Source organism: Melospiza georgiana, chromosome 3 (assembly GCF_028018845.1).
Source record: "Melospiza georgiana isolate bMelGeo1 chromosome 3, bMelGeo1.pri, whole genome shotgun sequence".
NCBI lineage: Eukaryota > Metazoa > Chordata > Aves > Passeriformes > Passerellidae > Melospiza > Melospiza georgiana.
The window spans coordinates 6,852,721-6,868,884 of record NC_080432.1 but is presented as its reverse complement, the minus strand read 5'-3'; the positions used below and the strand labels follow the sequence as shown (position 1 = coordinate 6,868,884).

At 40.7% G+C, this 16,164-nt stretch overlaps 1 protein-coding gene across 1 annotated transcript in view; it reads right to left on the bottom strand.

Moving 5' to 3' along the window:
* Positions 1-15,410, bottom strand: part of PREP (prolyl endopeptidase) — an 85,347-nt gene extending 69,937 nt beyond the window's left edge. Inside the window, exons 1-6 of the mRNA XM_058021255.1 lie at positions 15,224-15,410; positions 13,961-14,035; positions 10,010-10,143; positions 7,084-7,214; positions 3,470-3,679; positions 2,109-2,230 (exon numbers count right to left, since the gene is read on the bottom strand). Of these exons, the coding sequence (XP_057877238.1) occupies positions 2,109-2,230; positions 3,470-3,679; positions 7,084-7,214; positions 10,010-10,143; positions 13,961-14,035; positions 15,224-15,268 (717 nt within the window). The 5' untranslated portion in view covers positions 15,269-15,410. The remainder of the gene's footprint in view (positions 1-2,108; positions 2,231-3,469; positions 3,680-7,083; positions 7,215-10,009; positions 10,144-13,960; positions 14,036-15,223) is intronic.
* Positions 15,411-16,164: the final 754 nt, after the last annotated feature.

Sequence of the window (16,164 nt, the reverse complement as noted above, 5' to 3'; positions counted from 1 at the left end):
AAAGCATGGGAAGCTCCTGTTTTCCCAGAATACCTATGACATTACCAAGGTTTTAAAAATCTTCATACCAGACTGCCCTCTGCTGGGCTGTTATTCAATTAAATTCCATCCCTGCTCTTCACAACCCTCCCAGAAATGCTTATGCTTTTTCTAGACTAATGAAAAGATTATTTTTTTCAAAACTTACATATCTGACTAAAAAAACCAGAATTTTTCCCTCAGAAACCATCCATTCAAGTGAAGAGCTGGAAATGCATCTGTATTTCTCTGCCAACACCATTTTCAGCACCACAGATTTTGTTTAAATGGAGCATACTTAGGATTGGTGTTGAATGCATAATAAGGAAAAGCACCCTGAAGCTATTTGCTTGCATATTGTCTTGTAAATATATTAAGCTGACAAAATTTTATACAACCCTCTTTGGTCCTTATGAATGACCTAGTTTCCTATCTCCATTGAGAATACACACCATTCTGACTCCCTACAGCACACCTGAGATTATTTTTTCTGAAATATCATGGCAACATTATTAATTCTGCAGTCTCTGAAGAATTTTCTTGTCAGGTGCTTTTCACTTGCAAGTGAGGTATTTCTCTTCCTTGACCTTGGTTGCAAGACCTGCAAATTCTGTTCAAACCTAGGTATGAAAGTTCAACTCTCCCTCCACCATGGAGAAAGGTTTGGTACTAGAACACCTACACTACAAATCAACTGTTTTCATGGAAGCTTTTGTAAAACATAATGTCTCTAGCTAGTGGGACTAGTAAAGTTGGTAAAATAAAAACATTTTTTTTAATTTATCTGACAAAAACACATGAAAACATGCATTTTATAACATGCTGTGCTCTGCAAAGTTGTATTTTAAAACCTACAGCTGCATCTTAGTACCAAGGAAGTATATTCAGGATAGCACCAAACAGCCCTATAATTTGATTTTGACTAATGATATTTAAATTTTTCCCCCACTACTTTGTGGTCTTCCACTTTCTTAAACACTTAGAAAAAGCTGACCAGAAAACTTATTGAAATGGCCTGCAAAGAAGATTCTTGATCCATTGCACAAGAACGAAACCACATTTTGCAACTGTACTGTTTGGGTTTGGGTTTTGTTGTTTGGTTTTTTTTTTAAATTGCAGAATATTTTTCTCTGACTGTTAAAAGTACCTTTGTTTTCTGTCAGCCTACTGTAAAGACAGCCCTAACATTTTCATGGGTAAATGTGTTGAAAAGCGACACAAACTGATGACCACATTTTCCAAAAGAGGTTCTTGCACAGAAAAGTATTTGCAGGAACTGAGTACACCAAACCAGGCTAAAACCACTTCATATTCATCAAAAATGTCAGACAAAAAAAGAGACCAATATAGAAACAAAAAGTACTGATCAAACACAGTAGGCAGGAGAGTACAGGGTATTACAAGTATTCATCCACAGGGAAAACATCAGTTCCCTGATAAATAAGGGCACTCAACTGCACATTGCTAAATCTAATATGGGGAATAAAACACATTAATTGCAAAAGGGTTACTGGGATTTTGCACTATAAAGCAGTAGTTCAACAAAATAAGCTTAGGAAATCAATTCCATTTCCATTAACACAGTCTGTACCATAGGTGTGCTGATAAAACTTGTAGGGAAATTTAGAGTTCCCCAATTACACACAGAGTATTAACAGATTTTCACCTGTATATCTCCATTCCTCAATTAAGCAGAACAGATATATTTGTTTTCCAAGGAAAACACTGCAAAATTAAATATAACCAAGAAAATATAATGCAGGGAATATCTAGACACTGGATATTAGAATAAACTTTTTGTGCATCAAATGATCTTCTCTGTCTTGGAATGTGTATCAGGCAGAACGACCTCAGTGAAGAAAGAGGGTGTATGATTGTGTCATTGCAGGCTGGAGGAGTGATTTGAAGTAAATTAGGCTGTCTTATTTTCAGGAATTCTTAATCAATGATTCTTAGTTCAATTTTCAACTCTACAACACTAATAAAAAGTGTTCTTTTAACAAAATGTTTTCAAATTAATACCCACTATCAGTTGCTAGAATCTGAAAAACAGAACATGATAATGATAAGGTGCAGGATATTTACCATACCTCAGCTCCACCCATCCATTTTGGTTCATCAGGAAATTCAGCACACAGGATATCTTCTGACTGGTTAGTTCCTAATACATGATAATACAGCTTTTGATGCAGATTAGTGGAGGTCTCAGTACCTAGTGAAATGCAGATATTTAAACTAGTAAGTTCTCAAAGAAATGCAACAATCATATGAAACCCTTAGAAACTTGTGTATCCCTTTGTATATGAATGAGAAATTCAGAAGAGAGGACTAGGAATGGTTCCAAGCTACAACCATTCCCTCCAAACAAACACCCTCCTACTAAACAAGATAAAACTTTATGCTGGAAACCTGTTTCAAAAGTAAGCCTTTCCTTTTATTGTTGATAACAAATCTTCACATTTGAAGAAGGTATCATTTCAAGCTTTGCTTTCTAGAAATAAAAGCAAGCAAAGCGAAGAAAACCAAGAATCCCTGCCACTCTCTAATTACATTTTCATTTCCATTTCACCCAGTGCAATTAAGGGGAGATTTACTGCTAATTACATTCCTAGAAACCTTCATACTTCCATTTGCTGAAAATATAAAAGTGATGTATTTTAAAACACTTATGTATGAGGTACCACTTGATTTATTTTTTTAAAAAATTTCATTATTGCAACATTTTCCAACACTTCAACTTTTGAACTACAAACAAGAGGTAAAAAAAAACCTCAAGAAAACAAGGCTGGTGTCTATCTTGCCAGTCTGGCAAAATTACAGCCTTCAAAAGAAAATACAGAGGCAAAATTCTGGCTCTCTCCAGGTTAGTGAAGAGCACATCTCCAGAAGAAACTTTTCAGTAGCTCTGCATTATAGTAAGAGCTGCTAAATTCCTTCCCCCTTGATGCTGCTCCGCAATTTATTCCACTTTGTGCGGTGCTCCTTGGATTTTGCTAGCATAAACATTTCGTTTTGCTTTGCTGTGAACCACACACGAATTAATCTGTTTGAACAAGAGAAACATTGTGCCTCACACTGCTATTCATCAGGTCAATCTCCCAAAGCAGTTTATCTATGCCCACACAAATGCATTAGGGGAAAGATCTAAGTAAGCTTCCAGCAGGCATCAAATTCTAGTCAACACCACCAACACTATGGAACCTAAGTAAATCATCCCAGAGGAAAAGAAAGGGAGCAGCAAACTTTGGGAAAAAGAGGGCCAGGCAGACAAAAAGTGATTCACACTAACTGAACATAGGCTTTGGTGATACAAGACATAATTTGATCTCTAATTGCACAACCAATACAGCCACTTATTTCAATATAGATTTGCAGAGCTAATTGTTGCATCAATTCACTGCAAAAGTGATTCTGCTTCCACACAGCACGCAATTAGAATGGTCATACCTACCATCACTTTTCCCATCTTGATGTGGGTAGCTGTTATAGAACATGCCTTTTCCATCATGGGTCCACGCCATGCAACTGAATTTAACTCTCTCCAGTGTATCTGGGAGATCCTCAGGACCTTCTACTTTCATAAACTTAATAGTAATCCAATCAGAGCCACTAGAACTCAGGCCATATGCAAAGTATTCACCATCTTCACTGAATGCATAACCTAGGAAATCAGAAACAAACAAAATGAAGAGAGATTAAATTGGGATACTAGTTAAAGAAACTGCTCACCAAACAGTAAGAGGGGGTTTATTTTCTAAAAACACTGCAAGACACTACATCTGCTACCACTTAGGAGTCACACCACTTTGTCTAACTCCATGGAATTCTCAATTAATTTCCAGATCCATGTTTAGGCACAGATACTCAGTAAGTGTATCCATATTCAGTAACATAAGTTGTGCCAAACCAATTATGGTTTGAATCATATTTCTTCTACTGCCTGCCCTGAGCTTGGCAGGAAGAGCTAGAAAATTAAAGTAGGTGGAGAACTTGAGTGAAATTTTAAGAGAAACCGTACCAAAGAAGCTAACAAAGATGCAAGTTGTATATTGAAATAGTGTAAATACCACTTAAAAATGGAGTCACTGAAAACTAGACCCTTTAAAATCCTGAAAACTGAAGTAACTGGGAAACCACTAGCATGCAAATGGTTAATTACCAGTATTCTCAGCTAAGACCTGTGATATATATTTCACTTTATCCAAACAGTGATAAGACAATAAGACAATAAAGAGCTTCCATTTTAGTTGATGAAGATCAAATTCATGCTTGCAAATCAAGTCAAGCGAAGAGACTGAATTATCACAGGTCTGTACAGACCTGAAAGCATCTACCAAAAAACAACCTAAGAAAGAGTTGCATTTCACAGACATGACAGTTTTGAGAGGCACTCAATATATTCTCTCCCAAAAGAATGTGAGAGTGGCAATTCTGATTCAGAACACAATTCCATCTAGTTGTCCTCAGGAGTAACCACATAATCATGGAATGGTTTGGTTGGAAGGGATCTTAAAAATCATCTAGATCCTACCCTCCTGCTGTAGACAGGGACACCTTCCACTAGACAAAGGTTGCTCAAAGCTCTGTCTAACCTGGCCTTGAACACTTTCAGGTGTGGGAAATGCACAACTTCTGTGGGCAACCTGTACCAGTGCCTCACCACCTTCACAGTAAATAATTTTTTGATAATATCTAATCTAAACCTCTTTTAGTTTAAAACCATTCTCCCTTGTCCTATCACTACATGCCCTTGTAAAAAGTCCCTCTCCAGCTTTCTTGTAGGCCCCATTTGGGTACAGGAAAGCTACCAGAGGGTCATCCCACAGCTTTCTCTTTTCCAGGCTGAATAATCTCAACTCTCTCAGCCCTTCATCATAGGTGAGGTGCTTCAGCCCTCTAATCTTTTCATGGCCCTCTTCTGGACTCCCTCCAACAGGTCCTAGAATAGGGCCTAGATTTAGACACTGTGCTCCAGGCAGAGTCTCACAGGAGCCCAGTGGAGGGGCAGAATCCCATCCCCTGCCCTGCTGGCCACGCTGCTTGGGATGCAGCCCAGGATTAAATCTCTTTCTGGGCTGCAAGCTCACATTGCTGACTCGTGTCCAGCCTCTCATCCACCAGGACCCCCAAGCCCTTGGTAGCAAGGATGCTCTCAATCTCTTCATTCCCCAGCCTGTGCTGATACTGTGCAATGCAAGCACAAGAACAAAATGCAGGAATAAATGCAAGAACAATGCAAGCACATGTAATATTTCCCTCAAATATTCCTATCACCTCCAACCATATTTAGTTTAGCAGATTCCTTTTCCATGCAGTTGTTGGCTAATACTCCTGAATGTTTCCCTTCACCTTGATTATGTCCAGCTTCCACCATCACCATCCATTGGTAAGGGTTCTACACATCTACTTCTTGCAGCATGAACCATCACCTTCTTCTGTTTGCTTGGGACTTGACTCCCACTGCTTTGATTTGATATTCCCTCATTCTTGTAATAGAAAAATGACTAATCAACACTTATTCCTTCTCTTCATCCTATTGCATGCCACAAATGATTCTGCAGACCTCTAATATCCTTGCTAAACTGTCCCTTTTCCAAGCTGATTACTCCAGGCACACTTGGTTTTTCCTTTGATTGTTCCTATTGCCCTCCTCCAACCTGTATTTCAGAGCCCCTTTTGAGCTGAGGAGACTGGGACTTGATCTAGTGTTCAATGGTACAGTATAAACTTCTGGGTTGCTAATGTAACTGTGTCTCCTTGTTTTGTTCTGTTTCATATAACCACAGAATCATGAGGGTTGGAAAAGACCTCCAAGAGTTCAACCTTTGACTGATCACCACCTTGTCAACTAAATCTCAGCACTGAGTGTCACACTGAGTTTTTCTTGAATGCTTCCAGGGAGAAATTTCTTCCTGATGAATAAATTGGTATTTGATGTACTTGTTCAGCTTCTACCAAGAATCAAGTTGACATTTTCATGGAATTGCACGTTACACTCCAAGCATTGCTCCCAAGAGGTCATCATGAGCTCAAGAGTTCACTCCATCCATTCCTCCATAAATGAAGTTAGGATTGTTTGTTCCTCTGTGCATCACTTAATTTATCTGCACAAAGACTTTTACCTGTTAATTTATTGCCTACTTAAATTATTACTAAGGTCTTCCTGTAACTCTTTAGTCATTCTTCAACCAGGAGTAACTTTGTACTGTCACCAATTACTGCCACCTCACTGCTCACTCCTTTTTCTAGTATGCTCACAGATGAACACTGCAAATCCTAGCACAGTCCTTGACAGGACTTTACTTGACAGCCATTCAGTTCTTCCTTTCCCTGCCCTTAAATCGATTATTAATCAACACTGGAAGTTTTCCCTCTTGTTACACAGCTGTTGATTTTCTAAGTGCATTTGGAAGGAGACTATGCCTTAAGACTTCTAGAAACACTAGAAGAATCTCTAGAAAATTCTAGAGATTATATGCATGCAATATACACAGATTAAGGCAGGACTTCACTGTTGTTCATAAAAAAGCCATATTGATTCTTTTCAGGTAGGTCACTTTAAGAGAAACATTTATTAATTCTGACGGCTGTTTTTATTAACTGTCCTTGAACAGACTTAGAGGACTTCTAGGTTCAAGAGCCTGCTTCTAAAAATGAGCAAGTAGGGAGTGAAAATTGATAGCTAAGAGAAGTTACAGCCTTAGTGAACACAAACAATTTTGTGATCATAGAAGTTAATGCTATGTTCCTTCACAGTCTCTTACCTGCTGGCTTGTGTTAAAGCTGCAAAATACAATTTTAAGATAACTAATCAATATAAAAACAAACTTTTTTTCCTTTCTATGGACAGCCTCAAGAGCTGCTCATACTTCACTGGAAACCTGTTACTGATTTGTGAAAAAAAGCACTGGGAAACTGAACCAAGTTAATTGTGGATACAATGTAGATTTAGAAATGTTCTTCTGACACACTGTACAAATCCACCTAGGGCTATTATAATTACTTAAATTTTCAGCTTGTGCTGAAGACTGAGACTTACTCAGCAGGAACTGCTGTCTCACTAACCTCGTAAGGCCACTGTGCCATCATCAGAAAGCTTATTTGGATCAAGAAAAACTTTGGCATCAGCATCCAAGGAATCTTGTACATATAAAACTCGCTGATTCTGGAGCCCGGTATTGTAGAAGTGAAAATACCTAAAAAGAACGCAAGAGGGAAAAATTAAGTAGGAAGAACTCTAATTTTCAGTTAGGCAAGCACAAAAAAACTTTATAAAGTTGTCATGAAGTGAATAAAAGGCAGATGAACAGGTTAGGGAAACACAAGTTTCACAGCAGAGTAGGAGTCATGGCTAGGATTCAAAATATCATTTAAAAATAAAAGTTGCATTGCCACAGAGCATTTCAAAGAATTCTAAGTATACTATAAACTCCATATAACTGTCTATGTTAAACAACTCTGGCAGCTGCAGCATTTCTCTGTTACAAGCACTGGCACAAGTTCCCATCCCTTATGTTCTCAACTTTCTCATTCATACAGCTGCTTTCAATCCATGCTAGGTGACAGACATGCTCAAATCAAATAGAACCAAAACTGTTTCAATGTCCTTACAAATGTGTGTTTGAAAAAGTTGTAGGAACAGAGCTGTCTTTAGTGAGTGATACTCTTCATCATCCTAAGACATATCCTAACACACCACAGAGCTCACAGAAATTAACACCCATCTTCACAGTACTTTACTATAAAAACACATGTCTTAAAAAAACAGGCAGCAGTTTGGGAGAAGAGGAGAATTTGCCTGGGGGAACAGGAGAATTTACAGAGCAACATTCAAATCTAAATATAAGTTCATCTATTCCCTAAGACTGACAACTACTTGGGTGCAAACATGGGAACTTGGTAAAGCCAGAAGGGGAAAATATACTCACAAGGGCTTGGTTAACAATATCAGCTAGTAATATGTTCAAGTAATAACAGTTATGTTCAGCAATGTTCTGAAAGATTAAAATAAATAGAAGAAAAAGAAAAGTAATTTTCTATTTGATCAGCCATTTTCTTGTCAATTCAATTTCTGCAATGCTGGGCAACAGGCTGGGAAGCAAAGGTCAAGCAATGAGACAGACACAGCACTTCCCTGGGCACCTTTCCTTTCTGCAGACTCCACAGAACAACTCCTCAAACACTGTCCTTCAGCAGCTATCCTTCATCAGAAAACCAGAGTGGTTAAATTGAAGGATTTCTAAGTGTCATGAGCAATTCAGAAAATTATTCAAATAGAATAGTTCCTTTCCCCACACCTGTGGGACTGTTATTTAAATTGGTAGAGACCTCTTGATCACTTCAAACACCACAACAGAGGGATTTTCTATTATATTTGAACTGCTCTGATTTAAATCCAGCACATGCCAAGAAATAGAGCATCCCTCAGAAAGACTAAAAAAAATACCTATTAAAGTTGAAGTAAAGTGTCATGAATTACAAGCAAGCACATCAAGCTCTTGGCACAAATGTTCTTCCTGGAGGACAGTCAGCTGCATTAAATAAAGAATTTGTATCTGTTAGCAGAGACTGCATTTATCACTGCCAGCCCTTCTGCAACATTAGGCCTTAATAGCACTGAAGGTAACAACACCCAGACATGTTTGCACTGCACAGGGAGAATGGGTCAGAGAACCCAGAGCAGACACTGACCACACCTGGCCACCTGCTACATCTGCATGAGCATCACATACAAACTAGCAAGCTTTGCCTGACTCACTCAGTAAGGCAAACTTCCCCAGATGCAGCACTGTCCTAAACAGCTCCACTGCCTCTGGGCTTAAACCTCACTCCTCTATACACTGACATATTGTGCCACATCCACAACAACTAAAATTCACATTAAATCCATCAACAGTTTGGGTTCACTCCCCACCATATACCTTCAACAAACCCCACACAGAACAGAATTTCCCTCCTTTAGTAGTATCAGTCAGTGCCTTCCTCACAGCAAAGATCACTAAAACAAATCCCTCTCAATATCTGTGTAGAAATCTTAAGGCAACAAGATATCCTCTCTTTCTCATCATCTGTGGATTATGGTGAACACATGTATGACATACCTGGGTGCCCACTCAACAAAGATAAAACAAATTGAAAATATTGAAAAATATTATCTGTGTTTCCCATCATTAAGAGTGGCTGGTTGTTTGCACTACCTCTTTTTTAACTTCTGAAACAATCTTTAGATGTAGTTAAGTCCCTTTACTACCTTTCTCTAGAAGCTTGATAATGTTTCTAAAAGAAGTCACATTAAATTCAGTAGCAGCTGCAGCCTCCAGATCTTGGGTAAGACACAGAAACACCATTTCTTCACCTGGCCACAGATTTAAAGCAGGGATATGAGTAGGTAAGGCACTGGAATATAGCAGGATTTCTTTGTTCCTGAGAAAACAGATCTTTTTCCATCAGTTGCTTTAAGTCCTCCAAGTGATTTTTCCTATATACCCTGCAGCTACAGGAACAGCTTTTCACAAGGGAATTCCTACTGCTTTTCACTGGCTATCACTAAACAAAAAAAGCCTACCAGCTGCTCAACAAATGACCAATGTAAGAGCACGGTTCTAGCAAATATCACACATGATGAGCTTATTCTGTTTTCAGAGAACATGCCTTTAACTATACTGACAGTGACCAAGCCTTTCTGAAAGGAACTACTCAAAGCTTTACTTTCACAATAATTATTCTACAAAATCGTCTAAGTTCCGATAAACTCAAAAATTCTTCTTATAAAAGAAAAGACAATAAAAGAAGAAGATAATATGATTGGGAATTGGAGAGAGTGAAGCACTTTTTGCTCTGCATCATGCAACCACACATGTTAACATTGGCTTAGTTTTCTTACTTAGCAACTATAAAAAAATAAATACAAATATAGTTTGTTTTCCTAATTAATAGTTGCTTCTGACTTGCTTCACAGTCATCTCCACCTCCAAAGACATTCCTCACATACCTTTTTCCTTTCTTGAAGTGGCAGCTGTACTTAGGATAATCATAGAGTTCAGTCATTCGTTCCTTGAACAGCCCTCTCACAGGACACTGCTCGAGAAAGGGAACTGTGAGCTTGTTCTGAGCCTCCACAAATGCCTGAAAGAAAACAATCAAAAAATATAAACTGAAGCAGAAATGCCTATTTTCTACAGAAAACATTTTCAGAAGCAATGCATCACAGACATCTTTCCCCCATACAGATTATGCAGTGTCACACCTGAAGAATCTTACATGCTTATGTGCATTATGCCACAATTCTTTAATAGGACTCAATTTATATCTTGAATAATGACTCTCAAGGGCATACACTGGAATAACCAGCCAGGAGACAAGACAGTCCTGCCTTTCCCCTTAAAAAACACCAAAACAACTACCAAAGAAACCCTTAGCAAACAAAAACCCAAACAAATACACAAAAAAATCCCCAAAACTTAAGGTAACAACCTCCAAAAGCACACCATGCTTTTAAAAACTCTCATATTTGCCAAATGACAAATATTGCCCACAGACTGCACTATTATTTCAGGAGCTGGGAAGAGCTTTAAGATGACACAAAATGCCATGTGCATCATCTATTCATACTATTAACATAACACACAGAATTAGTCCCAGCCAAGAATTCATGATAAGCTCAAAGTACAGCTCAAAGATCAGTTCTTAGGAAAAAAATACTAATCTCTGAAAACTTGGGAAGTCTGGTTTCTTTAGAACACTCCAGCTTCCATCACAAACACTTATGGACAGTGATTAAAACCATTACCACTCCAGCTGTTTGTTGCATGCATGGAAAACCTGGTGCTCTGTTGGTGTTTCATCATCCCTATTTATAGCATGGTACATTAACCTAAAATTAATACCTAAGCATCTTAAGGTGAATCACAGCTGCCAACAAGCAGACATGCAGGCTTTTCTGCCTCTAACATGAAGGTAGGAGAGGACACTGTGTGTGGCTGTAACTCACAGCCAAATGTCACAGTGGCAGCTGCAGTGTCACCCTCGACCTCCAGCTCCTCACCTCCAGCACAAAATCCTGTCCACTCATCCCTTGCTTACATGGGGCTCCTTTCCAGGAGAGGGTTTGAAACAGCCTGTTGTTTCTACCTGTCCTGAATCTGTTACAGGGCCATCAGATCAATGCATTCTAACATCTGAGTTACACCTCATTGCAGGGCATGACCCACAGGAACAGCAGTAATCCACATTGCACAACTTGTGCTCCACAGATCTCCAGAAAAGCCAGTGGCTGTATAGGAGAGTACCTGGCACACACTTACCAGCTGCTATCAGTGTTTAGTCGTGTATTAATTCTTCAGGTGAAGAATTAATATGTGCACAGCACATCCCATTGGTAAGTCATGCAGCCTCCACATTGCATTGCTATAATCATTCCCCCATCAGATGGTGGAAGAACTTAATTAAATCTACCCAAAATTATGTGTATCTGAATTGGTTTCTCTAAATGGAAACATGTGAATTTCAAAGACTACATACACAAAAATATGGACTGTGGATTCTATACAAATAAACAAACTTCTCCCAGTCCTGTGACATTTTCAGAGAAAAAGTGGATTATAAAAACATGTGTAAGACCATCTAGCGTACTGGACAAGCTAAAGCACTTTCCAGTTACATGCAGGGAACAGAAACTGGCACACATCTTTGTTTCATCCATCAATAACATGACCAAAATGACAACATTGCTGCAAGGGAATACTGGAACTGTGTGTTAACCACTTTAAACTGCATAGACACATCTTACCACATCTGCTTTCATTAGTGATATTAAAAGAAACACAGACTTTTCCTTACAAGCATTTGTTGCCCAAGAGCATGCTTACAGACTAATTATTACACTCATACCTGTATCACTCTTAATTTTGCTTTTACAGGAACTTAATATATTTTTCTCATTTCTAATCAGTATGCACCAAAGATTCTTAGATTATTTGTAAATGGAATGTCACAGCTGCATGAAAAAGGAGCAAGGAATTACAGATTTTTCAAAGAGTTTTGTGGAGAAGAATACAGTCCACTTTGGAAACTTTCTATTTCCACACTTTTGAGTGTGAAGTTACACTCATGTTTAAAAGCAATACATAATTGAAATATTGCTCTAGATAAAGTACAAGAACATATGTCAGCAGAAACTCTCACAGTAAAAAACTTCACCCACCACGCTGAGCTAAACAGATGCCACCAAGCTACAGGTCTAACAGTAACTGTATGCCTTCATGAATCTAGAGAGAAAGATTTTTTTGTACCTGTGGGTATCTGCATCTGACAATGTATCATAAGCCTTGAACCAGAACAGACTTTTCTAGCAGCAGAAAGGAAAGAGTAAGGGTCCAAGTAAAGCAACTTCTTATGGCTGCTTTGGAAGATAAGGTAATTTGAAAAGCAGAACAATTTTTGAAGCATTGTACTAGCAGTAGAGATGGTCTACTTGAGGCTGAAGTGTCTGGCCATTAAGTAGGGCAACTGTCATTCTAAAATAATAGTCAAACTAAATTTCATCTAAGAAATGCCACAAGTTCTTTTTAACCATGCTTTTCTACAATGTATCACCTTTTAACATTCTACTAAGTCACTCTATCCAGATAATTATTCCACTGACAGTATATGCTTTCCATGAAAAAGCCTTAGAATAGAAACTGTTTTAACATGACCAGTCTTTGTTATTACTCTGCAAAGCATTTACAGTTCATATATATATTCAGCCAAGGTTAGCTCAGTGAATTCCTACAAGAGAGCACATACCTTTCTAAGTAATACAAAGAAAAATTTATTAGAGTTCTTGTGACTTCCAAGGGCAATTGGAAAATTAATCAAAACGTGAACAAAACACTGATCTATTATCAAATCCATTTAATTGTAGATTGAGAGTTTCAGTTCTAGTGTTAATTCAATTAAACACATGTTCAGAACAGTACAAGCCAACCCCACATGATCCCTGCTTTTTCACCACTTGTCCATCCCTCATGTCTGGAACAAGCTCAGCATTACTGCCTACACTGGCAGTGAGTTAAGGCACTAAAATGACCTTAAATAGCAGCAAAAGGCTTTGCTGTAGTTTAAAATGACCTTATTTCCCACAAAGTGTTGAAACAAACCAAGAAATTGGAAGTCCAACTAAGCCAAAGCCAAGACAACAGTGAAAGTGTGGTGTTGCAGTTGTGGCTTATGTCATTACCAGAAGTGTTTCACCAGTGTAGCACATTTCAGCTATGCCAGGGATGTTTCCTCAATCTGTCTTAGAAGTCAACAGTCAAAAAGCAGCATACCATGAACTCACATTCTGCACTCTCCCCAAAGTGAGATAGGAACTTCCCCACCTGACCACGGATTCATTTTTATTACACTATACCTTACATATCTGGAGGAGGGAGTTTGGTTACCTTACATATCTGGAGGAGTTGGTTTGTGTGCTTGGGTGCCCTTGACTGGTCCAACCAAGCATACACAGGGAAAAAAAAGCTTATGTTTCTTTTCAGTATGACACCACCACCTTGAACATTCAAACTGGCCAAGAAAAATGGGCACAAGATAAGCATGGGCTTAGTTTTAAAAATTCTGTGATCTAAGTTATACTAAATATTCCAGACTTTCATAGAACAATAGAATGGTTTGGATAGGAAAGGACTTTGAAGATCCTTTAATTAAATGCCATGGGCTGGGACAATTGCCAGTAAACCAGGTTGCTCAAAGCCCCATTCAACCTTTCCTCCATTAAAACACAGGGACAAAATAATGGCATTGCTGTTGGTGACATGAGATATCACATGAACTACACTTCCGTTCACTATGTAAGTTTTCCAAATGTATTGGCAGGTTCTTCAGAAGCAGAGTACCAGTGCATCTGGGCTATAAAAGAGAAGCATGTGAAAACAGCTACTCCTATGCAAAGAAGGGCTACCTTCGTCTCCTCGCTGTCGGGATCTTCGAGCCAGCAGTACGGATCACTGATTTTACATCCATGGTAATCTGACACCTGAATTTATAAAAGACAGTAATTTAAAAAAAGACATGCACACAAGCAAACTCTATCCATCAAGAAATGATAAGTCAGCATGAGGAAGGGCATTTGGAATTTCACAAAAGCATACAGTACTAAGGAGGAAAGACAGAAGCAACACATTGCTCCCAGGTGAGTTACAAGTATTACCACTCTTTGGTGATACACCACAGCAGCAGAGTAGTTCTCAGAAAAAAACACAGAGCACCACAAAAATGGGGAAAGGCACATAAATTCCTTCCATAAGATAGATTAGTAAGCAAAAAAGAAACCCCACCAACCAAACCAAGACCCTTAAGGTTTTCAAGACAAATTATAAACCCCGATTACTGGATGTACCCAAGGTATGGCTCCTGGTTAAACAGCCTCTGGTTTAGCCCTCCAAACTACTGTTGCCCACAAATATGTGCATAATGTGTATAGATATATAAGTCGTAATTTAAAAAATAAAATGCCCACCCCCAAAACAACAAACAAAACAAATAAACCACAGAAGATTAATCCACGTGGTTGAATTTACCTGCTTCCTTCCTCCAGTACATAAAAAAGACTAGATACCTGCTACTAGGGCTTGTCAGTTCAGCCTTACAGTCAACTAGGAAAGTAAATACTTCAGGATTTCTTCCAGCTTTGGCTCATATCGGCAAACATTTTGTTCATATGCAATGCACAATGCACAGTGCTTTGAGGAAGGGAAAGAAAATCGATCCCATTTTAGCCAAACTTACACTGTAATCCCTTGTGTATCCAGATGCGGTGGAAACACAGGGAGATGAGACTATGTTACAGATGTGCCATGCTATATAAATAGACTATTTGTTCCTCTGCTGACGCTGCTACAGCCCGGGCGGAGGCCTGGGTTTCCCTGACACACGCACCGGTACCGAAGCACACGCGGGACGTGCCCGGAGGCACCGGCGCAAGGGCCCCAATCCCGCCCTAACGAGTCCCCGGCAGCCGCCGCGGCCCGCGGGCGCGACAAACCCGAGGCTCTCTGCACGGAGCACGCCGGGCGTTCCGCGGCCGCCGCCGAACAAAGCCCCGAGAGCCGAGGCGGCACCGCCGCCCCGAGGCGGCCCCGTCGGCAATGGCGAGCCGGGTGCCCCCGCCCGGGCCCGGCGGCCGCCGCACACCAGGTGCTGTCCCAGCCAGCGCCCTACTCACGGCGGTCTCGTCGCGATAAACCTCGGGGTACTGGAAAGCCGGCATGGCGGGCTGCGGCAGAGAGGGCCGGGAAGCAAAGGAGGCGGAGGAGGAAGAGGAGGAGGAGGCGAGGCGCGGAGGCGGCCGCGGGGCTGGGGCCGTGTTTTGGGTCGCGGCGGCAGCAGCCGGCAGCAGGCGCGCAGCGCGGCACAGGCGCAGCGCCGCTGCCGCCATACGGCCGCCCCCCGCCAGCGCCGTGCGCCGCGCAGCGCCCCCTGCCGGCTCCCGCCGCGCGGCCGGCACGGGCCAGGCGCCATGGCGGCGGCTGGGGAGCCGGCCCTGCCCGTGCGGCCCCGCCGACCTTGGGACTCTGCTCACCGCTCCCGGTGCTCCGGCAGGGTTCGGTACCCGGCTGCACCCGGGTTTCATCCTCCTTATAGTAAACGTTTGCCAAAAAATAAAATCGCAGGCTCTCGAGCGGTCATTCTTTTCCCGCTCGGCTCCCCAGCCTTGGCACACAGTGAGGAAAGAAGCGGTTCGGGTCTGGCTGGCCGAGGTCCCCTGCGCTGGCCCGAAATTAGAGCTGATTCCTGGGTGGGGTTGATTATTTGATTCTGATTCTGTGACTCAAGCAGCTCAAAGCCAGATCATAGAATCACAGAACCGATTAGGGTGGAAAAGACTTAGAGATCATCAACCTGTGACAGAACTCTACCTTGTCAAGTAAACTGTGGCAGTAAGTGCCATATCCAGTCTTTCCTTAAACACTTTAGAAATGGTGACTCCACCACCTCTCTGGGCACCCCATTCTGATGTCTAACCACCCCTTCTGTGAAGAAATTCCTCCTGATGTCCAACCTAAACCTACCATAGTGCAGCTTAGGACTGAGTCCTCTCATTCTGTCACTGGTTGCCTGGGAAAAGAGATGGACCCTCACCTGGACAGAACCTCCTTTCGGGGA